Here is a 23,694-nt window from a genome sequence, read left to right as displayed (position 1 = left end):
TTGGGACACCTTGACCTAGGAAGAACAGAGTGACCTTGGGAGAAAAGAGAAAATTGGATTATGGAGGAAGGAGAGGCCAGTGAAGTTTAGGAGATTGATGGGCAGGGCAGTACAACAGGGGACCATACTGAGTGGTCTCCTAACAAGCAGGCTGCCCACCTGCTCCTTAGCTGTGACTCTGCAAGAGGCCTGGGGCAGGAGCCTGGAGGCTGAGGCCTCTGTACTTATGGATTGGCCACAAACCAACCAGGACAAATGGCTGGAGTCCAGGGCCCAGGACCAGCCCCACAGAACTACTGTCATTAAGTACAAAATTCTGTGCTGGGTCTTTGCCTGGGTGGAGCACTTGGATGGCCCCTGGGTGGGTGGCTCAGGGAAGTATCCCTCTCCAGACTAATTTATTCTTCCAACAGTTGTGTTCCACATAGATAATGTGAGGCCAATAGTGCCAGGGTTCTGTGCCTGGGACAGATGGATGAGTCAGCCCTGTACCTAAAGACAGAATTGTATAGGGTGATAGAATACATACAGAACACCAGAGGAGCACAGGAGGTTGTCCGAGATTTACCTGGCCTGGGTAGAGGTATAAGAAGCTGGGGTTTGCAGAAATAGGATTTTGGGGCTGCATCAGACTCTGCTGTGCATTTTTGGTTGCAGGGAGCCTCACTGTGGCCTGGAGGCCAGTGGGGTGATGGGCATAGCCCCTGTGCACGTGCTGCCCAGCACCTGTCTCCAGAAGGTGGAGGAACAGCCAGAAGATGCAGATAATCAGAGAAATGTCACTCGGATGGGCATCGAATCCTCAGACCCGAGCAGCACCTTACATGTCCCAGTGACACTGGCAGGCCCTCCTGGGGAGACCACAGTTGCTCCCAGTGAGTATCTCCCTGTACCAGTGGCAGGCACACTGTACAGGTCCAGTCGCCCATTTCCCTCCTGCTCCATGGCAGCTGCTGGAGACGTGGCTGGCCTCTGTGAACTGCTGTCAGCCTCTGTCCCTTGATATCTCCTTTCTTTCTAGTGCTCCAAAGGCAACTGAAGGTTACACTTCATTTTCCTCTCTTCCAAAAATATTTGTGAATTGCCAGCTGACGCCTGTGTAAGAGTGCTGCGAACACAGCAGGAGGGAGCTTTCCTTGTCAGACAGACCACAAACTGCCCTTTCCAGTTGCATAAAAGCTGCTAAGGGCTGTTGCCACATCCTGGATGGGGGCCAAGAACTGGTGGGTGAGGAGGAAGTCTTAGTGGCTGTCTCTTACCTGCTCATGTTCCCCTGCTAGCTTCTCTGAGGCTCCCCAGGCCTTTGCCTGAGCTGCCCTCTTTACTCCCTAGCACAAGACCCTGAGTGAACAGGCATTGAGGGTATGGGTGGGCCAGCCAGTCTACCAGGCAAAGGCCTGCAGGTGGCAGACAGGCTCTCACCCAGTAGGGACAATGCATGGGCATTCTGTGAAAACAAGGAGGAGACTTCCTTTCTTTAGTACAGAGGAGACATCCCCAGGGGACAAGGGAGAAGGCCTGGAAGGCCAGTGAAGTGTTTAGCCCCCGAATACACCACGTAAACTCAGGTGTCTCCACGCATGCCCACATTTGCAGGTACAGCCACAGACAGATGTATGCAACTGTTCTTTCTTAGGCACTCTCAGTCAGCCAGTGTGCAAACCCAGTATAACAGTGGAAAGTGGTGAGCTCTACTTGCTTAGCCTTTTCTTCCTCTTGGCCTTCTTGAAGAAAGCAGATCTCTTGTTCTACTTGTTCTACTTCCTATGGGCACAGACAAGTCATTGTCTTCTCAATCCCCTCACCTGATTCTCTCTGGATTAGCTTGAGGATGAACCCAGGGTCCCTACCTGTCCGCAGAGTCTAGATGTGAACCCCTCCCAACCCTCCATGCCTGTTGGCAACCATTGATCTTTTTACTGTTGCTATAGTTTTACCTTTTCCAGAATGTCTTAATGTTGGAATCATATAGTATTCAGTCTTTTTAGACTGGTTTCTTTCACTTAGCTTTATGCACTTCAGGCTCCTCCATGTCATGTTGTGGCTTGTTAGCTTGTTTCTTTTTAGCACTGAATTAATATTCCATTGTCTAGATGTACCACAGTTTGTTTATCCATTCACCTGTTGAAGGACATCATGGTGGTTTCCATTTCTTCAAGTTATGAATAAAACTACTTACTATAAGCACTCATCTTTAGATTTTGTGTAGGTCTAATTTTTCACTTCTTTTAGGTAAATATCTAAGAGTGTGATGTGTGGTGAGACTGTTTTGTAGAAGATGCCAAACTCTTCTCCAAAATGACTGCTCTGTCTTGTATCCTCTCTGGTGATGAGGGAGAGGTCCCCCTGCTCTTCGCCCTCCCCAGGGTGGTATTGTCAGTGCTGGGGTCTCAGCCGTTCTGAGAGGTGTGCAGTGGTATCTCCTTGTAACTTGCAGCTCCCTGAGGCTTGGGATATAGAACATCTTCTAATGTGCTTATTTGCTCTCTGTATCTTCTTTGGTGAGGATATACTCAGGTTTTTTGCCCACTTTTTAGTTGGTTGCTTATTTTATGGTTGTTGAGTGCTAGGAGTTCTTTGTGTATTTTGGCTATAAGTCTTTTATTGGATATGGGTGTTATAAGCGTTTTCTCCCAATCTTTGGTTTGGCTTTCCATTCTCTGAATGTCTGCTGTTTTTATTGCTACTGTTTGAAATTGGGGACAATCTGATTCCTGTTATTACCTTCTGCTAGGAGCAGAAATCTAGCATTTGGTTTTCATGTTCATTATGTTTCCTGCTACTTTGAGTCCTCAAATTGTTTATTAGTTTCAGTGTTGATCCTCTGTTGTTTTCTAAGTATATTTTCAGAACTTCTGTGAATATTATTGGTGCTCTTTCTTACTGAGTCAGGCTCCCTTGTTTGTCTGATTGTGTTGGCTAATACTCTGAAGGTAACAGTGGAGTTCCAGAGTACCTTTACCGTGTTTTTGCCTATGCTAAGCTAATGATTTTGGTTTGGGGCCTCAGGGGAGTATGTTGTGAGATCACGTTTAAGTACCCATCAATTCAATTCAATAGGAAATTCTATTCCTATTTCACTGATGTTCTTATCTAGCAAAGATGTCAAATTTGGTTGAGGGTCTTTTCAGCATCTTTAGAGATCATAATTTCCCCATAAATATGAAGACACGTGGCAATGAATTACCTGATGTGGTACTACATTTGCAACCTTAAAACTGACCTGGTTATTTTGCTTATTTTTTAATGTGTGGTTGAATTCTTTTAATATTTTATGGAAGATTTGTGGACTGATGCTTTGAGGTGAGGTGTGTTTGCAGCTTTCTTTGGTACACTTAAACATCACAAGGTTTTCATATTGGTGCCATATATTTATTGCTTGTTTACCTTCACTGCTGCATTCCTGAAAACCCAGTGTTCTGAATGGGAATCCCATTTTTCATTATTTGATTGATTGATTTTTATCATATTTTATTTTATTTTTTTGGTGTTGGGTCAAACACAGGGTCTCGTGCCTGCTAGGTAAAAGCTCTACTGTGGAGTGTACCTGAACCCTTTCCCATTATTATAAATGGCAAAAATTACAGTGTATTACATGTAACTCAATACCCCCATTTCCTAAGAACTAAAGCACAGTTGAACGCTGAAAAGTTACAAACTATCATATTAGGACAGAAAATATTTAACTTTTTTTTTTCTTTTCCAGATTGCTGGTCAAGAAAGCTGTGAATAAGCAATTGCTTTGGATACCTCCTTTATTGAAACTTTTAAAAAACATACAAACATGATTCTGATAATGTGGCAGCTGAATTTGGAGTCTTGCCCAAGAGTTTCCCCCATGTTACTTTGTTAAACATTGTGTTGAGTTTTGAGAAGGTGCACCTCTTTTCCCTCAGGAACTCCAAAGAGATTAAGCGCGCGCGCACACACACACACACACACACACACAACCACAACACAAACACGGACAGTTCAGGTGACACTAGAACTACTTGGTCTTTAAATATTTGGTAGAATTCTTGTGAAATTGTCTATGTCTGGTCTGTTTTTGAAGGATAATTTCTCTATTTGATAATTTCTTTGTTTCTGTGTGGATATTGTTCTGTTTAAACATTTTAGTTTCCCGAGGTGAATTTGGTAAATTATATTTTCCTTAGAAATGATCCAGTTGATTTAGGTTTTCTAATTTATTTTCTTAAACTTAAGCCAAGGTGGGGCTACATTTTTTCCCCTTCAGTTTCTCTCTGGCTCAGAGTTTTCCCCCCCCTTTCATTTTTTAAATCCTATGTGTTTTCCCCCTTTTCCTTGACTAGTTAGTGAATGATCTATCTCATAGACTTCATGAACCCAGGGCTCTAACTCACTGTGACTCTGTGCGTTGGTTCCTGGAGCCTTTGCTTTCTGCTTGGTCTTCATTACTTCTCTGCTCCTTCCTCTTGCCCCATCATATGGCTCCTTTTCTGACTTCTTGAGTTGCATGCTGTTCTTTAATTTTTGCTCTGTGATTATTTAAGGGAATGAATTTTCCTCTGATTACTAATGTTATTGTTTCTATAGATTTTGACATTTGGAATCTTCATTTTAATAAAATTTTGAGATGAGTTCAGATATCATGGCTTCCCAAGCCTGGACTGGTGGTTTCCCTGCGAGGCCACCTGCAGGTGTGCACTTCCTGGCCCTGGGCCCAGTGCTGTGGAGAGAACTGACACCTTCCTTTGTTCCCACCTTGTCTGGGGAGGAGGGCATTTATCATTTATTCCCCACCATTTTAGCATGATGTTAGCTATAAGTTTTTTGGCTTTTTTGTTTGTTTGTTTGTTTTTGTTTATTTTGAGAGAGAGAGAGAGAGAGAGAGAGAGAGAGAGAGAGAGAATTTTGATATTTATTTATTTTTTAGTTTTTTGGCAGACACAACATCTTTGTTTGTTTGTGGTGCTGAGGATCGAACCTGGGCCGCACGCATGCCAGATGAGAGCGCGCTGCCGCCTGAGCCACATCCCCAGCCCAAGTTTTTTGGTTTTGTAGATGTTCTTTATTACACTGAAGAAGTTCCCCTCCATTCGTCTTTTTCCAAGATGTTTTTTTTTTTTTTAAAGAGACAGAGAGAGAGAGAGAGAGAGAGAGAGAGAGAGAGAGAGAGAGAATTTTTAAATATTTATTTTTTAGTTTTCGGCAGACACAACATCTTTATTTTATTTTTATGTGGTGCTGAGGATCGAACCCAGCACCCTGCACATGCCAGGCGAGCACGCCACGGCTTGAGCCATATCCCCAGCCCCTCCAAGAGTTTTTATCATGAGTGGTTGTTGAATTTTGTCAAATGATTTTCTGCAACAATTGATATGATTTATATGTTTTCTTCTATTAATATGGTTATATTGATATCTTTTCAAATATTCAACTGGCCTTGATCCCTGCTATACATCCTGCTGGTTTTGTGTATAATTATTTTTTGCATATTTCCCAATTCTAGTTGCTAACACTTTGTTAAGGAGTTTTGCCTCTAAATCCATGAGGGATATTGGTCTGTAATTTTCTATTTTGTACTTTTTTTTTACTTGTCTGATTTGGATATCACAGTAATACTGGATCCATAAAATATTTAATTTAATGGAATTGTCTCTTCTTCTATTTTCCACAACAGATTGTATCAAACTGGTGTTAATTCTCTTTTAAATTTTTGGTCAAATTGGTCAAAGATAGAAACATTTATTTTTTTTGAAATTTTTAAATTAAAAAATTGGCTTCCTTAACAGTTGTAGGGCTGGGGATTGCCTTCCTCTTGGGTAAGTAGCCGGTGTTTGTGCCTTTTGAGGTAGTGGCATATTTCATTTAGGTTTTCAGATTTATGTGTCCATAGTTGTCATATCTCCGCATATTTTTTTTTTTGTATCAGGATTGAATGCAGGGATGCTCAACCACTGGGTCACATCCCCAGCACCGCCCCCCTGCTTTTTTAAATATTTATTTTTTACTTGTAGTTGGAAACAATACCTTTATTTCAAAAATTATTTATTCTTATGTGGAGCTGAGGATTGATCTCAGCGTCTCGCACATGCTGAGCCATAACCCCAGCCCCCCTTTTTGTTTTTTATTTTGAGACAGGGCCTCACTAAGTTGCTGAGGCTGTCCTTGAACTTGCAGTCCTCGAACTTGCAGTCCTCCTGCCTCAACCTCCAAGCTGCTGGGACCCTGTAACCACTTTGATGTTGGCATGGTCTGTAGTGATAGCCCCTGTCTCATTTTGCCATGGGTGATTTGTTATCTTCCCTTTTCTCTTTGTTAGTCTTACTAGAAGTTTGTTTATCTTATTGATCTTTTCAAAGAACCAAACTCTTATTTCATTGATTTTCTCTATTGTTTTTATGTTTTCAATTTCATTTGATTTCTACTCTATTGTTTTTTGTCTTTACATTTGCTTTGTGCTTATTTTACTCCTTTTTTTTTTCTTCTTGAGGGTAAGAGCTTAGATCATTGATTTGAGTCTTTTCCTCTTTTCTAATGTGAACACTTAGTGCCATATATTTCCTTCTCAGCATGCTTCTACTGTGTGCCATGGGTTTTCATGTGATATGCTTTAATTTGTGTTTAGTTTTATTTTGAAAGTTTCCCTTGAGCCTTCCTCTTTGGCTCACGTAATTCACAAGTAGAAGTGTGTGGTTTAGGTTCTCAGTGTTTGGAGATTTTCCTGCTTTTTGTTATTGACTTCTGGTTTGATTACTTTATGATCAGCAACCATACTCCATCAATATCATTACAGTCTTTTAAGTTGTTTAAGTTTGTTGGATGGCTCAGGATGTGGCACATCTTGGTGTAGAATCTGTGGGCATTGAACAACAACATGTATTTTCCAGGTTTTGGGTGTAATGTTTTGCAAGTGCCAGTTTGAGCTTGTTGGTTGGTATTATTGTAGGGCTGGGGATTGCCTTCTTCTTGGGTAAGTTGCAGGTGTTTGTGCCTTTTGTTTTTCTGTAAGCATGCTATTTTCTGTCTATGTAGTCCTATCAGTTGTTGAACAAAGGATGTTCAAATTTTCAAATACAGATGTGAACTTATCTGTTTCTACTTTCAGACTGGTAGTTGTTGCTTCACATATTTGTAGCTCTGTCATTAAGTAACATACATAGGATTTCTTTATCTTCTTGGTGGAGTGGCCCTTTTTTTTTCATTGTGAAATGTCCTTCCCTGTGCCTGTAATTTTCTTTGATCTGAAGTCTATCTTATATTAATATGTCTACTCTTGCTTTCTTTTGATTAATATTCACATGGTAACCTTTTCACCTTTTTTTTCAGCCTGGTTATTTAGTTCTTCTTGAAGTGAGTTTCTTGTAGAGAGCATATAGTTGTATCATGTTGTTAATCCACTATGTCAGCTTTTTAATCTGGTCTTTTTAAAGCATTCACATTTAATGTAATTATTGATACATTCTATTTTTTGTTTGTTTTCTCTTTTTTTTCATTTTTCTGGTTTCCTTTTTCTGCCTTTTGAGGGTTACTTGAACATGTTTTAGAATTATGTTTGACTTATCTATGGTAGTTTTGAGTGTATCTCTGATAGAGATTTTTAGTGGTTGCTTCAGGGATCACATTATGTTTATATAACTTACCCCAGTTTATTGCTTTCATGATTTTACCAGTTTCAATGAAGTATGAAAACATTACCTCTCTTGACACTCTCCCTTCCCTGTTTATAATATAATAGTCTTAAATATTTGGAATCACTTCACAATGTGTTGTCATTTTTACTTTAACTGTCAACATAATTTTTTATTGAAATCTCCAGAGAAGAAAAGAAAGCATGTTGTATTTACTCATGTTTTTCTCCTATTATTCTTTCTTTCTTCCTGAAATTCCAATATTTCTACTTTCATTATTTTCTATTTGAAGGACCTTGTTTAGCCATTCTTTAAGAGTAGGCCTGCCTGGGACAAATTCTTTTAGTTTTCCTTCATCTGAGAATGTCTTGATTGTCCTTCATTCCTGAAGGATATTTTCACTGGGTATAGAATTCTGGGTTGACAGTTCTTTTTTTTTCAGCACTTGAAAAAAACGTGTGCCTCTTCCTTCTGACCTCCATGGTTTCTGATGAGAAATCCACTGTCATTCGAATTGTTTTCTTCCTATAGGTAAGATGTTGTTTCTCTCTTGCTGCTTTCAAGATTTTTTTTTTTTTGTCTTTATGTTTCAGAAGTTTGAGTATAATGTATTGTAGCATGGGTTTCTTCAAGTTTATCCTTTTGGGGATTTATTCAACTTCTTGAATCTGTAGGTTAATGTCTTTTGCCAGATTTAGAAATATTTCATCCATTATGTCTTTGAGTATTTTTTTTTTTTAGCTTTGCCCTTTTCTCTTTTCATTCAAGGACTTTGATGACATGATTGTTAGATCTTTTATTATACTCCCAAAGTCTCCTGAGCTCTATTGATTTTTTTTCAGTCCGTTTTCTTGGTATTGTTCAGATTGGGTAATTTCTATTTTCTTATCTTCTAGTTCACAGATTCTTTCATCTGTGCTTTCCATTCTGCAGTTGTGCCCATCTATTGAATTTTTAATTTCAGTCATTATACTTTTCATTTGACCTTTTATATCTATTTCTTTGCTGAGACTTCATACTTTTCATTTGTTTCAAGTGTGTTTTTAATTATCTGTTGGCCATTTTTATGAAGGTGTATCTAACATCTCTGTCAGAATTCTAATGTCAGAATCATCTTGGTGCCTATTGATTGTCTTTTCTCAGTCAAGTTGATTTCCTGGTTCTTGGTGTGATAAGCAATTTTTTATTGAAACTTCAATACTTGGGTATTATGTCATGAGCCCCTGAGTCTTATTTAAATCTTCTGTTTGGCTGTCTGCTATGACATCACTCTGCCAGGGGAAGGTTGGAAGTCGTCTCCATCACCGCCCAGCTGGAGGGGCTCCTCATAACTGCTGGGCTAGGGTGGGAGTTCTAGCTCCCCAGTAGGCTTCCAGCCAGATTGGAGAGCAAGAGGCTTGCTACTGTTCCACATGTGCTGCCACCGACACAGTGGAGTTGGCCTCATTAGCTCTAGGTGTCAGTACCAGTCCTGGCTTTCCACAGGACTCACTCGAATGAGCCACACATGTGATCCCTACTGGCTCTGTGTGGCTTGTGTTTCTTGTTCCCACAGAGTTGAGATTTTACTCCCATCTGTGCCTCTCTGACCCCACAGCAAGAATCCTGGGGGTGAGGGCCCATGCCTAGGCTCTGCCCCAACTCTGCTGGTGTGTGCAGAGGTGGGCTGCAGTGTTTCTGTGGAGTTTGGCTTGGCACAGTGATCATTGCCTGTAAGTTTTCCATCTTGCCAGGCTGCCTCCTTCCTTGTCCTCTCACTAGGGAAAACTAGGTTTTGTTGGGGCTTTTAAAAATCATGTCTGTTGGCATTTAGGGGTTATTGGCTTTTCTAGCACCGTCTAGGATATTTGAGGCAGAAAAGGAAGCCCTGCTGCTTGTCATTCCTTGGGTCCCAAAGCTCCCTAGGCAGTCCACTTTCTTCCTCTTACCTTTCGGAGTCTTCCTACATTTTCCTTATATGTATGTATGTCCAAGGGTTGTGTGTGTAGCTGTGCTTGTGGGATAAATGGGGGAGCACTTCACTCTATCAGTCTGCAAGCTGAAGCCTCTAGTTAATTTTACATATGGTGTGAAATAGGAATGAGCCCTTTCCCCCACCCCACCCTCATGGACGTTCAATTTCTTTATTACTGACAGTTGAAAGACTTTCCTTTTTCCTTGAATTGCTATGGCACTTTTATCAAAATCATTTGATATTATTAACTTTCAGGGATTAAAGTTTTGATTGTTAGTTCTGTCACATAGGTTTGTTTTGTGTATCGGACACTCTGGCTATACACATTAGACCTACTTTGCCGGTTTTCTGTATGATTTTTGTTCTAACCTTTTTACAACTCAGTCTTTATTTCACATTTTCCCTTTCAGCTCATTTCTCTGTAGCCTTCTTTTTCTCTTGCTATATCCAGTGGTCTCTGTTCTCCCTTGGATTCCTTGTGGCTTCTGACATGGACTTGTCGTTTCTGTAGTTCTCTCCTGAGTCTGGTCAGCTCTCATTCATGTCTCCAGTGGTCCATCTGTCTTTATTCTGAGTGTTTGTATCTGACCGTAGTGTTCCTTGCTATCAGGCAGTGCTTCTATAATTGTGTTAAGTACAGCAGGAGATGTGTGGGGGGAAGTTGGGTTGCTTCTGTGTTACAGTTGGGGTTTTTTTGTGGGTATTTTTATTAGGTGAATAGGTTTAACCGTTAGTTTTTGTTTTCCTCTTATTGAAGTTTTTTTTTTTTTTCTTTTTAAATGGACGTTGGGTTTCTTTCTCAGATAAGGATAAAATGTGCTAGGTTTGCCTGGACCAGCAGCTACATGTGATTCTGTGGAGTTGGGGCGGGGCTTGGGCAGCTTCCTGGCTCTCCAGTCCTAGAGCACCCTCCTCTGTTGGGAAAGTCAAGTCCCTTCTCTGTCTGGGCTCTGGGGTTCTGCCTGATTCTCTTCTCTGTAATGCAGACTTGTAGTCCTTGACTCAGTACTGGGGTTCATCATGAAGCCGTATGGAGCTTCCCTTTCCTCCCCTTTCCTCCAGAAATAGGGCCCAGTGGCCACCTCCAGCCCAGGCACTTCCCAGAGCCTTCATGTGATGTTACCAGGTCCAAGGGTCTGACCCACAGGGCCTTCGACCTGTGCTGGAGAAGGGCCTTTCTTCCAGGGTGTTGCACAGCTCCCCACCTCCCACGCTGCCCTGGTTCTGCAGGCCTCAGGTGTTTGTCCCCACTCCCACGTAAGTGCAGGTATATGGTGTAGATGTGGACTGTGGATACCTTTGTTCTTTCTCCTTGTTGATGATACAGCTTAGGGAGGATGTGGGGAGAAACCGGAGGATAGGGGCGAGAACTTGTGTTCTTCCTGCACTCAGCTGGGTTTGCATTTTTGCCGGCCCTCCCTCCTTCACCTAAAGGTGGGTCAGTTTAAACCGTCTACCAGTGCCTCAGGCCTTGTCTTGACCTTCTTGTGCCTTGGCTCTGTTTGCTAATTTCTGCTCTTGGTGTTTCCTTTCCTCTGGTCTGTGTCTGATGCCCTTCCTCCTGCTCTTGGTTTTGTTATTCTTTGCAGTATTTCATCAGTCCTGGTGTGTCAGATCATCATTTGTGTCCCTCCCACTTCTGTTCCCAGAGCTTGTTTCCTGATTTCCTTTAGTGAAGTTCTAAAGTGGTGAGCTCTCTCTGCTGGCCTGGATGACCCTTGTTCTGTCATTGCTGGTGAAGAGTGATTTTTTTTGTATGGAATTGTGGCTTGTTAGTTATTTTCTCTCATCAGATTCAGGCTATTCCATTGTCCTCCACCTTCTCTTGTTCTGTGGAGAATCCAGTGGCCTAAATTGTTCCTTTATCTGGTTCCATATTCTCTCTGTGGCTGCCTAAATGAAGGCCTTTGTGTTGTAGTAAGTTGAGTGCAGTGGCTGCTCTGTCACCCACCTTGGCAGTTGTCCCCTCTGCTGTCTTCGTCCTCCTTTCTCTTCGCTTTCTCGTGTAGCCCGTGAAGTGTAAGTATGCCAGTAGGGATTTAGCAAAATTGCAGCAAAAACATTGTGACTACTCCTTAATGTTATCTAACACCCATTCCAAGTTCACGTTTTACCAGGTATAATCAGTATCCAGACAAGCTCACTCATTTCACTTAGCTTAATCTGAGTGTCTGCCCTCTTCTTTCGTTCATGCCCTTTACTTGTTGAGGGAGCTGTGTGGTTTGTCCCTTTGCCCCCTGCTCTGGGTCTGGTTGGTGGCAGCAGATGTCCAGCCTGCTCCTCTGTCCTTACTATAGCCTGTTTCTGACTTGGTGGTGTGAGATCTTGTTGTCAGCCACTGTCTTGTGTGCAGGAGTTTCAGGAATGTCCCTGGCCTCTACCCACGGTGCCAAGAGCACCTCTCATCGCGAGAACAAAAGCTGTCTCCAGACATTGCCGGGACAGCCCCATCTGAGCCTCATACATCGGGAGACTCGATTAGGAAGAGTTCAGTTTGGTTCTTGTGCGAGCTCCAGGGGCTGCTGCATGGTGCAGGCCCTGCCAGCCAGGCACCTCCTGACATTCTCCTGCGCCTTTTGCCTAGTGATTCCAGTGAAAGTGATTGTTATCAGATGAGCAAATTCGGGGAGCACCACGGAATGAGGAATTTATGATCCCATTGTTTTTTCCTGCATTTACTATTCTGACCTTTTCTGTAAGGAAGATCTTATTCCACAAAATTGGGTTACCTTGAAATATAGTTTGTATTTATTTACTTATTTTTTGAATTTTTATTTGTTTTAATTAGTTATACATGTCAGTAGAATGCACTTTTTGGGGGGGGGGGGTGCCAGGATTGAACTTGACCACTGAGCCACATCCCTAGCCCTATTTTGTATTTTATTAGAGACCAGATCTCACTGAGTTGCTTCAAGTGCCTCATTAAATTGCTGAGGCTAGCTTTGAACTTACAATGCTCTTGCCTCCACCTCCCGAGCTGCTGGGATTATAGGCGTGTGCCAGCACACCTGGTCTGTAGTTTGTGTTTCTAGCAAGCAAGAGAGATGCTTAATTCTGTCCCTTTATTTGTGAATTTTCAAAATAATGAATCAGCTCTAATATCACTAATGAGAGATTTTTAAATTATTACTAGGAAATTATAGATTTGAGTATGTTTGATGGGTTTCAGTCGGTCCTGGGGGAGCCCAGTCCTTCGGCTTTGCATCAGGACAGCTTTGAGGTTCAGTTGTGAGCCCACCCCTTCCCCAGGAGCCTACACCTATCTTTGCAGGACTTCATTGAAGTCATACCCTTGCTAGGCTTCTTCACATCCTGTCCTGCTTTCTTGTTCCCTCTGGTCCTTCTAGAAGCATGTCCTCCATCAGGCATGAGGGTGTCCCCGTGGAGCTAATCCAGTGCCATTGGTGCTCTGATGAGAGACTGCATGTGCAGCCCTCTCTGTTGCTTTCAGGCTTTTGATTGGACTCTTTTTTAAAAGAGATAAGTGAATTCTGTGACATTTGTAATTCACACAGAAGATTGAAAGGTTTATTTCTCACTTCTATGACTTCGTATTTGCGTCTCTTTTATCTTGAAAATTTTGTCTTTTTGCTTTGCTTGCTGTTTTTCAAATGGTATTACTTGAAAAATTCCGTTTTCAAATCATTCACTCCTATTGCATGGAAACCCAGCAGTTTGGATCTGCTGACGTTGATCGGGGGCTCTGCAGTATCTTTCTTAGATCCTTTTGTTTTTCAGGTGCACACAGTTGTGTCATCTGTGAATATCATTTTTGACTCATGGATTTTTTAAGTCTATTTCTCAATTTTCAAATGTAGAATTTTAATTTTAATTAAACTTTTTTTTTCTGATTATTACCTTAATTTCCAATTTAATTGCATGAGATTAGTAACCATGACCTGTGTGGTATTTTCCTTTGATATTTATTTGCAGTTGCTTATGATTGAGCTTTATGGTTATCTTTTGTAAATGTTTTATATATGCTTAAAAGGAATATGTTTTTTTCAAATTTTAGGATCCCTATGCTTTTTATATGTATCTACTAAATCAAGTTGTTAATTGTGTTACTCAAGTACTGCATGTATTCACTAATATTTTGCCTGATTGGCTTTATCAATAATTGAGAAAGGTGTATTGAAATGTCTTTGTCTCTGTGGACCTGTTAGGGTTCACATTCTATATTTATTTATTTATTTATTTATTTATTTTGCCTTGTGGTGCTGGGGATCAAACCCAGGGCCTCATGCACACTAGGCAAGCACTCTACCACTGAGCCACATCCCAGTTCTGTATAGTTACCTTTTAATATAGTTGTTTTGAATAGTTTGAAATGTAAAGCAAAATACAGAACTATCTGATAGGTTGCTAAGCAACTGTTACATTTCTAAGATAGTAACTCTGTTTCTGGATTTATTTGTGAGGGTTTTTCTTTTATTTCTGCTTAAAAAAAGGCTTCCTATTAAAATATTCAAGTCATAATCCTGTTTATCTCTAGCAGTGGTTTTGTTTTGAAGTGCAGCTTTCTCCTGAGAATGCAACTTTCTTGCTTTGTGTCTTTTGTGTGAACATTGGGCAGGCGTAGCTTCTTCTGTCTTCAGATCTTTACGTGTGCTTTACTTAGAGTTGTCTCTTGGACGTGCCAAACAATTGTACTTTAAAGGGTTCTGACTGGATCATCTGTCTTTTCACTGCCAAGTTTAGTCTGCTTGTGTTAATTTTGGCTGTTAATTCACCGATATTTGCTTCATCCATCTGAGCTCATAACATTTGTTCTATTTTCCCTCTTTCATATTGAGTAATGGTTTTAATTGCTTGTTTGCTTAAATGTCACATTTTTGCCTCTGCTAGTTTAACAACTGTAGATTTTGTTTCTGCCTGTTGGTGTTCCTTGGTGATTTTATGAAGTGTGCCCACTCCACTGCTCCTGAGCTGACCTCCCTTCCAGCAGCACAAGGCTCAGAGCAGTGGGTCTGGTCGTGTTGTGCCACCTTCCTCCTTATTGCTGTCCAGCATGTTAGTCCTTAAAGTACAATCCCACAAAGTCACAATCATTGTTTTGACCTCATAGCGATGTTTATGCACATCCTCCATTTTGTTGACTTCTCAGTGTTGGGCCCTCTCATTCTTGTGTTACACGCTACTTGGGATGGTTTCTTTATGAAGGACGGACATTCCTGCTTCAACATGTGTGTGCATTCCAGAAAACACAATTACTGAAAATATTAGGCCTGTGGGGAAGAGAGGGTCTGTGTAACTCTGCAGAAGCAAAACAATCCTAATAAAAATTTACCAGAGCCTAATCTCCACTGGCATCAGCACCCAGTGTTGAAAAGCCAGTCCTTTGCAGCTCAAATTATGCTCTCTGTTGAGGTATTGGACCTGGGGTGGCTGCTTTCCGGGGAGCCTGGCCTTCTCCTATGCTAGGAGGACATGCATGCTCACCGAGGGGCTTACTCTCTATAACCCTGTCCTCAGGTCTTGCTCCTCAGGACTCAGTCATCGTCACCTTCAAACTCCAGTCTTTGCCACCTTGTCCCAGTGAAAGGTTGCCTTTGCTTGAATTCTGTTCCAGGTACAACAAGTAGGAAAGCAATCTCTGGGAAAATCTGGGTGTGTGTGAGGGCTTTGCTTGCTTGTCTTCCTGTGGACAGCTGCCCCTGGTTTCTGTGTTGGCTGACCTCAGTGCCTTAGACAAGCAGGTTATGTGTTTTCTTCTGCTGTGACGGTGGCTTTCAGTGGAAGGGTTAGTCCACTTTAAGCTGCTCTGCCATAGGTCATGGTAGTGTTGGGTCAGCTTTGTAACTTTTATTGCTTGTCCATTTTTCAAGGTTCATTTTTACTTCTTATATATTTTTTATTTCTCATCTAAAACTTTCTGTATTTGAAGTCAACATGAGCACAAACCAATTACTTGTCATTTCTGCTGTTTTCCAGTGACAATAGCCTTGCTTCCTTGTGTGTTTGGTGGTATTTCTATTTCATATTCATTTGTGACTACTCTCCATCATCCCTTTCTCTCTTGGGGCTTTGTGAGATAATTAAGCCTTATAGAAAATGAATTGGTTGCCTATTTTTTAGCTTTCCAAGAAGGGTGTCTAGCTAGTGCCATTCCAGATGTGAATGAGAGAAATTCTTTCTGTCACAGAAGTCTCGGGAAAGCTGGACTTGAATTCTCTCCAGATTCTCCTAGCCTGTGGGATTCTGTGGGCCAAATGAGGAATGTCTTTGTCAGGAGGATTAATGCATGCTTTTCCCAGAAGCCAGGGGAGTTCAAGCATGCTCACATCGGCCTCTTTTGGGGCTGCAGTTTGACACAGGAGGCCCATTCCCCTTCCTGCCTTGCAGTGAGGGCCATGGTCAGGGCTCCCATACAGCACTGGTGGCACTTTTCCCAAGACAGTCTCTCAGGCAGCCTCCTTCCTCAAGTTATGCAACTCTAGTGACTGGAGTTTTGTTACTGCTGAGTCTTTTTAATAACCTGCTTTTAACAATGAATTTATTCAGTCTGTAGCAATTTTCATTTTTACTCTTTTTTTAAATTTTTATTAAAGAAATTGTTTTTGTAGCCATATATGGACAACATGACTTTATTTTATTTGTTTATTTTTGTGTGGTGCCGAGGATGGAACCCAGGGCCTCACACATGTGAGGAAAGCACTCTGCCGCTGAGCCACGGCTCCAGCCCCCTTTATCTTTTTTCCTTTCTGCTTAGACTTCATGGGCAGCTTCCCTCACATTCTATTATAGTAAGTCTGTTCTGGAAGAAGTTGTTTAGTTCTGGCCCCGGCGTCTTTGTTCCCTTCCTTCTGAGCCACAAAATTCTTCACTGAGTCCAGATTGGTTCTTTCCCCAGTTTACTTACCTTCGGGTTTGTTTTATTGTTATTGGGGAAGAGTTTGAAAAGGTGTGGTGTTTAATAATGAATATTTGTTACTTTAAAAGTAATATGTGCTCATCATGGAAACACTTAGTGACATTGCTGTTGGAGCACCACACTGTGATCACTGCAGCCAACATTTGGTGTTGCTTCCCCCGACAAGCCCTGTTTCTCCTGCTGTCAGGCTCGTTTGGAACACCAGGTGTGGGGCTGTGTTTCTCTCTCTCTCTCTCTCTCTCTCTCTCTATTTTTTTTTTCAGCACTGGAAATTAAAGCCATGGCACTCTACCACTGAGTCATATCCACAATTTTTTTTTTTTTTTTTGCAAAGTTGCAATCCTCCTGCGTCAGCCTCCCTACCTGGGATCGCAGCCATGCCACTGCACCTGGCTCTCCACTTCTTTGTAATTTACCTTATTATATGCCTCTTCTTATGTTATTTAAACTCTTCTAGACATTTTAAATATTTATTACATGGTACTTCATATAAATATTGAATATTTACTTGACTGATAGAAGTTGCTCATTTTATAATTTTAACTTTAAAAGAACTTATAACAAAGACTTCTATGAATACAGATTTTTTTGTGCATGCTTGATTTCCGTTGGAGATAATGTCTTATGAATTAATAGAATTGTTTAGTGTTTTAAGTAAGCATTGCCTGTTACTTTATCAGAATATTATATAATTTACATTTTATTTTTTAAAAAATATTTATTTTTTAGAAGTAGTTGAACACAGTACCTTCATTTTATTTATTTTTTTATGTTGTGCTGAGGATTGAACCAGGGCCACACACTTGTTAGATGAGTGCTCTACCGCTGAGTCACTGAGCCACGACCCCAGCCCCAATATAATTTACATTTTCATTAGGGAAACTGGATAGTGTCAATTTCAAAAGCGGCTACACTGGAAGTGCTTGCAGAAGGTCATCTCAGCTCTGAAGTGGCAGCTGTGCTTTTCCCCATTCTCAATGTTAGTGCAGCCATTTCCTCTGCCCAGTGGTTCCAAACAGGACCACAGAGTGGCGGGCAATGGGGGAGAAGCTGGGAGAGGCTGGCCTCAGCAGTCTCTGGGAATCAGCTCCTTTGTTTTGGTTGCTCTTTGACATCCTCTTTGCCTTTGTTTCCTTAAAGAAGTGGATGTAAAATGCAGCAGTGTGTGTGTGTGTGTGGGGGGGGGGTGCTCAGGTCACTGTACTGTCCCCCTCAGTGCTCTGAGGTCTCAGGGACTCTGTCAGCCATAAGAACTGAAATGTTCATTATCACAGTTAAAAACATAGACTTGTTGCCATGTGTGGTGGTACATGTCTACACTCCCAGTGACTTGGGAGGCTGAAGCAGGAGGATTACAAGTTCAAGGCCAGTCTCAGCAACTTAGTAAGACCCTATTGCAAAATAAAACATAAAAAGGGCTGGGGACAGAGTTTAGTGGTAGAGTACTCTTGGGTTTAATCCCCAGTACTGGAAGAAGGAAAAAAAAAAAAGGAAAAAGATTCATTGAGGGAAATTTGCATGATCTACCTAAAATGAATGAAGCCCACAGCAGTTTTACTAAGGGAGTTTAATCTGTGGGAGCAAAAGTGATAGTTGTGGGGAGGAGAGCAGAGGGGCCCCAGCAGAGGGGCCATGATGAGCAGGAATGCAGTGTGAGTCCAGGAGAAAGAACTGCATACAGGGGGCCAGGAGAACTTGCCTCGGCAACCATCTTCCTGGATGCCCTGGAGTAGCATGGCCCTTCTCCACGCCAAGCCAGGCTGATGGCAGGATGCAGGCAGCACTGTGGGTCAGTGAGCCCCAGGCCAGCTCTGTTCTGCCATCTTGTAGCTCTGAGACCCCCAGGTAGAGAGAAGGGCTCCCAGGTGCTGGCACTGAGCAATACTGGAGGCCTTGGTGTCCCCTGAGGGCACAGTGCCTAGCTTGGTGCTCCTCCCTTACAATAGCCAAGCAGGAGGTGGGCAAAGGCCTGTTGGAGTCTGAGGCAGATGGCCTATGCCTCCAGCTCTGGAAAGTGCTGGCCCTGCCTGTTGTGGTCCTGCTCTGCCTGGGTAGCGGTATTGTCAACCACATGCCCTTCCCCAGGGGGTCCATATGTGGGCTCTATGTGCACCACACCCCTAACTTAGAGGCCCTATGTCCTCACAGGTGCTAACCTGGACCTGGAGAGCCAAGCAGAGGGGAAGAAGGAGGCAGAAGCTGATGATGTGCTGAGGCGTGGCCCCCGGCCCATCGTCCCGTACAGCTCCATGTTCTGTCTAAGCCCCACTAACCTGTGAGTCTCTCGCTCCTGTGTGTGTGTGTGTGCGCGCTGGTCTGGTCCTCCATTGCCATGACCCGTGTGAGCTCAGCAGTCAATATGTGTGGAATGTGCACCATGAGGGGCTGATTCTGTGCACTTTGTCCATGTGAATGGCGTCAGTCAGCAATCCCCTGATGCACACCCCATCACCTCATTTTGTAGATGGAACGCCCAAAAGACAGATGCAGACTGGCCTCTTAATGGGTCCCTGCCCCTGCCCCTGCCCGTGGTATGGCTCATGGCTGCACACAGGGACTCTATATCCATCATGTGTGCCCACCCTGCCTTTCGATCATGCTGTTGCCCATGCATGCGTGTGCAGTGCATGTTCCCATTTCGAGCATGTGTTCCCTCCTGTGCTGATCTGTCATGGATTCATCCTCCACTCCTCAGTTCAGTGATTCGTTAATCCAGCTGACATTTATGTGTGAACAGCATCTTCCGTGTTGGGAATATGCATCAGTCACCAAGACAGACAAGAGCACCTGTCCTTACCAGGTGCATGGGAATGGGAGAGGCAGATGACCAACGGGAGAAGTCAGGGGGTCACTAGATGCCACAGTGATAAGTGCTAGGAAGAAACATGGGGTGGGGTTGGGAAAGGTCAGTGGGGGCTCAAGCTGAAGCGCAGGCTTGAGGAAGGGGAGGGAGAGTGCTCTGGGGAGAGTGGAGAGTGGGAGTGAAGGTAGAACCCCACAGAAGCCAGTGAGGACCAGGACATGCTTCCAGTGCAGGAGAGGGCTGCTCTGTGCAGGAATGCTGTACAGTTCCTAAACCTCTCCCTCCACTCTACCTGTAGCTCCTGGTTCTGTGCAGGGCCAGGTGTCCATGTTGTTGGGCTTGCGGGTGCCACAGAAACCAGGTAAATGAATGCAGGTAGACTCGCAAAGAATGTTTCTCACACAGTGGGACTGACCTTGTCTGGCTAGGAGCTGTCATGTGCTGACCCTGATGTAAATTTCTGGCTTCTGAACCTGGGACCCCTGTTAGGAATCCTAGTCACTACCAGTCACCTGGCCATTGTCCCCTGGCCATGGAGACACTGGGTAAAACTCCACTCTGGTGCCAGCCTTTTTATTTTGGCTAGCGTGAGTCCTTCCTGTTGGGGAGGCCAGCACCTGCCCCAGCACCTACCCCAGCTCATGGGCCCTGTCCCATCTGTGCCTATCTTCACAGGCTTCGCCGCTTCTGCCATTACATCGTCACTATGCGGTACTTTGAAATGGTCATTCTTGTGGTCATTGCCCTGAGCAGCATCGCCTTGGCTGCTGAGGATCCTGTGCGGACAGACTCTTCCAGGAACAATGTGAGTGGCAGGGTTGGTGGCCCCATCAGGCTGCGGGGTGCCCAGGGATGGGGGCGTGCAGGGCCTGTCTTCTTACATGACACACGACCCTGAACCACTCTGTTTGTCCTTCCTGTGGGTAGTGGAACCAAATATCTGAGGAGGCCACTTTCTCCAGCCTCCGTTACAGATGTCCTGGGGCAGAGCTGGGGTTTTAGTTTGTGGTGGGGAGCTGTTTTCAGAGGGACGCTTGTCTCAGAGATCCCACAGACTGTTGTCATCTGCTCAGAGGCCTGGTGGGGGGACCTGGAGCTCATGGGCTTGTCTCTGGCTCCTGGCCCAAGCCCTGAGAGAATCCCTGCTTCTGGTTCTAGGCTCTGAAGTACATGGATTACATCTTCACAGGTGTCTTCACCTTTGAGATGGTGATGAAGGTGAGATGTGGCTCCTGTGGCCTTGCACAAAGGTGCGTGGAGCGTGCACTGGCCATGTGCTCAGGGAGCGAATGTGCACGTGTGCAGACGTGAAGGTGTGCTATGTGTGTGCGACGTGCTGCCCCTCACAGAGGGCTCTCCGCATCACACCAACCCTGGGCGTACTCCCAGAGGCACCCTGTCTCCCTGCACTTGACTCTGGAACACAGGTTATGGGTTTTCTTTAACTTGTGTGTGTGGACTCAGTCCTTCCTCTAGGATTGCCTGGCAGCCGCAAAGGGAGTGGGGGCAGGGGACACAGGGATCTTGGGGAGAGAGGACTTGGCTGGAGGACTGTTGGCTTTGAATGCTGAAGACTACATGCATCAGGAATCCAGGGTTTGATGACAGATTAAGTTCACCGTGTCATTGCAACCTCATCTTCCTCTGCAGGGCCCTGTCCACATTTGGCAAGGGTGTCCTGAGGTATGTTTGCATAGATGTGTGTCCGGCTGAACATCTGTGACTTCAGTGTAGCCTAAGTTGTGGCAGTGTGCAGTGTACTTGGGGTGGTTCCATGTGCGGAGCACTCACAAGGGTGCCCAAACATGTTACCTCTGCTATTCTGTGCACTTGCAAAGTCGCATACTGACACAGAACTCACAGATGATGAAGCTGAGGCTGAGTCACGGTTCTTGTCAGAATCACAGTACTAGGTGTAGCAGAGCCAGCATGAGAATGAAAGTCCTTGGAATTCTGACCAGCAGTTCTTCCCACTGCCCTGAGCTGACCCTCCCAGGTCTGGGTAAGGTGTGAGCTCCTTGGAGCTGGAGCTGAGTGTGTGCCTGTCCCCAGCAGTGGAGGAGTGAATGGAGACAGAGACTTCACCAACTCATGGGGATCCAGGAAGTTGGGCACCAAGCAGCCATGCACCTTGTGGAGTAGCTGGGTCGAGGCTTCTTTGAGGCCATCAGAGGCTGTAACCTACAAAAGTGTGGGAAGGTGGATAGAGCTGCATGGAAGTCTTAGATGTGCTTACTTGTGCACTGAGCTTCCTGCTGGAAGGGTGTGCCTAGACCATGCCTTGCCCCACGGCTGGAGCCTGGCTCTGCCTCTCTTTCTGGAATATACTGTTCCCTAATGTGTGTTTTTCCTTGTAGATGATTGACTTAGGACTGCTGCTGCACCCTGGAGCCTACTTTCGGGACCTGTGGAACATTTTGGATTTCATTGTGGTCAGTGGGGCCCTGGTGGCATTTGCCTTCTCGTAAGTAATCACATCTACTCTGGATCCTGTGGGTGCAATCCCAGGACCATACTGGGGTGTGGGGGTGTGGGAGAGAGGGAAAGGAACACTGATGGTCTCCCTAGATGTGGCTCTGTGACTGCCCGGGGGGGGGTGGACTGTCCCTGCCTGCTGGGACTGGACCTTGTAGGTTAGGAGGCTCCATGGCCCATCTGTTCCCAGCACAGCCTCTGGTTCTGGGATGGGATGTGCAGCCTCTCTGGCTTTTTGGCCTCTGCCTTGGGGGGTCCTTTGGAGTATATTTACCTGCTTGGAGGTCAGTACCTGACCTATGTTTTCTGCCCCAGTGAGAGCTGGTGGACCCCTTTCCTGTGGGGGTGAGAGTGTTCCTTTTGACCCTTGAATGAGTGATGTTCATCTGGGTGGGTAGCTGGGTGGTGGGTGGCTCCCTCAGGCCCTGTGAGGGAGTGGGGTGCTTGGGCAGGAGGCATGAGGGAAGTTGTGGGGTGCTATCCAGACACAAGGAAAACCCCAGTAGAGACCAGACACTGCGAGAAGTTTCTTCATCTTCCCTGCCCCCCGGGGTGGGATACACTGACAGAGGCCCCAACTCTGCCTCCCTTAGCACTGACTCTGTTCTCTTTGTCTTCCTGTCGCTGGACTCCGGTAGGAGCTTCATGGGGTAATGCCTCCCCCTCCCCCTTACTGCCCGACATCATGGCACACCCACAGCCTCCACTGGCCTCACTCTCATCCATTCATATCCACCCCATCTGGGCTGCATGCTGCCAGGAGCCATCCACAAGCCACCTTTCCTGCCTTGCCTCTGGGGACTGGGTGGGAGCTGGGGCTGGAGCTGGGGCTGGGCTGGGCTTGACACTGCCCTTGGTTAGGGTGTGAGTGATGGAGGCTCAAACTTCGGCTTGGAGGGCAATGAGGGCCCTGAGTGGGACTGCCAACTGTGCCCAGGGCCCAGGAAGCTGGACATGCTGAGGCGCTTTCCCCTGGGATTCCTCTGGAAATGTGGCTTTCTTTCCTCTCCTGGCCAGCCCCCTGAAGCTCCTGGTGTCTCCTCTGGGTGTACCAGTAAATCTCTTTCTATGATGAAGGAAGTGAGAATTTTGCCAGTATATCAGTGAGGGCCCTTGGGACAAGAACTGCAGCAGGAGTGTCAGAGAAGGCCCAGTTAGGAGCAGGGGCAGGATGGGACCCAGCCCTGTGGCCTTGAGCAGGCCCTGAGCCCCAAGGGTAGCCTGTTTTGGAGAGCTCTTCCCAGCAAGCCTCTGTCCTGGCCTGGGCTCTGTGAGCCTGGCGCAGGCCCCTTTGTTCCCCTCTTTTCCTGGGGCGAGCTGGGTGGGAGTGTGTGTTCAGGGAGTGCTGGGTGAGAAGTGGCCAAACCCAGTATTTCAGAAACAGTTCCACCTGATTCTGGAATGTGGGGCTAGGCCCAAGTTCTCCTTTCCCCATGAGAAAGGCCTGGGCTGTACAGCCTGCTCCCCACTCCGTCCAGGGCTTTGCTGGAACCCAAGGGCAGTCACGGGGACAGGCCAACCCCATGCAGGCCAGGCCCCAGGGATCTTGGTGGGAAAGGGCCTCAGAGTAGGCTGGAGCAGGGTCCCTGTGAGTGGCTGCTGCCCACTCTGCCTCTGAGCATGACCTCTTCAGCAGGATACCTTCTTTCACTGCTGGCCTACTGGGGGTAAGGGGCAGGGGCAGGGCCATCACCCCTCACATCTCCAATCAGGCTGCCACTTCCTGGATCCCTGACAGCAGAGAAAGCCATCTGGGTCTGCTCTGGCTTCTTCCATGAGGGTCCCGATCTGGGTCTGCTGACCCCTGGCTCCATAGCTTGCTTCTGGTGCCTTGAATTTTCCCATATGAATTCCTGTCTCCCCATCTTTCATCTGAGTTTTTCTGTCTACTATTTTCTTGGTGACCTTAGTGTCTCTGTAGCTTCCTATGCCTGTGTGTCTTTCTGTCTCTCCCTATTCCTGCTTTCTGCTTCTGTTATTGCTCTAATTTTGT

At 45.0% G+C, this 23,694-nt stretch overlaps 1 protein-coding gene across 1 annotated transcript in view; it reads left to right on the top strand.

Annotated features, from left to right (window-relative positions):
- CACNA1B (calcium voltage-gated channel subunit alpha1 B) overlaps window positions 1–23,694 on the top strand; it is a 173,664-nt gene that overhangs the window by 91,029 nt on the left and 58,941 nt on the right. Inside the window, exons 20-24 of the mRNA XM_081281719.1 lie at window positions 658–875; window positions 18,572–18,698; window positions 19,902–20,031; window positions 20,385–20,444; window positions 21,584–21,690. Of these exons, the coding sequence (XP_081137845.1) occupies window positions 658–875; window positions 18,572–18,698; window positions 19,902–20,031; window positions 20,385–20,444; window positions 21,584–21,690 (642 nt within the window). The remainder of the gene's footprint in view (window positions 1–657; window positions 876–18,571; window positions 18,699–19,901; window positions 20,032–20,384; window positions 20,445–21,583; window positions 21,691–23,694) is intronic.

The sequence above is a fragment of the Spermophilus citellus genome (assembly GCF_964194105.1).
Source record: "Spermophilus citellus genome assembly, chromosome: 2".
NCBI classification, from domain to species: Eukaryota; Metazoa; Chordata; class Mammalia; order Rodentia; family Sciuridae; genus Spermophilus; species Spermophilus citellus.
Note: the sequence above shows the minus strand (reverse complement) of the source record. Positions and strands in the feature narration are given on the sequence as shown.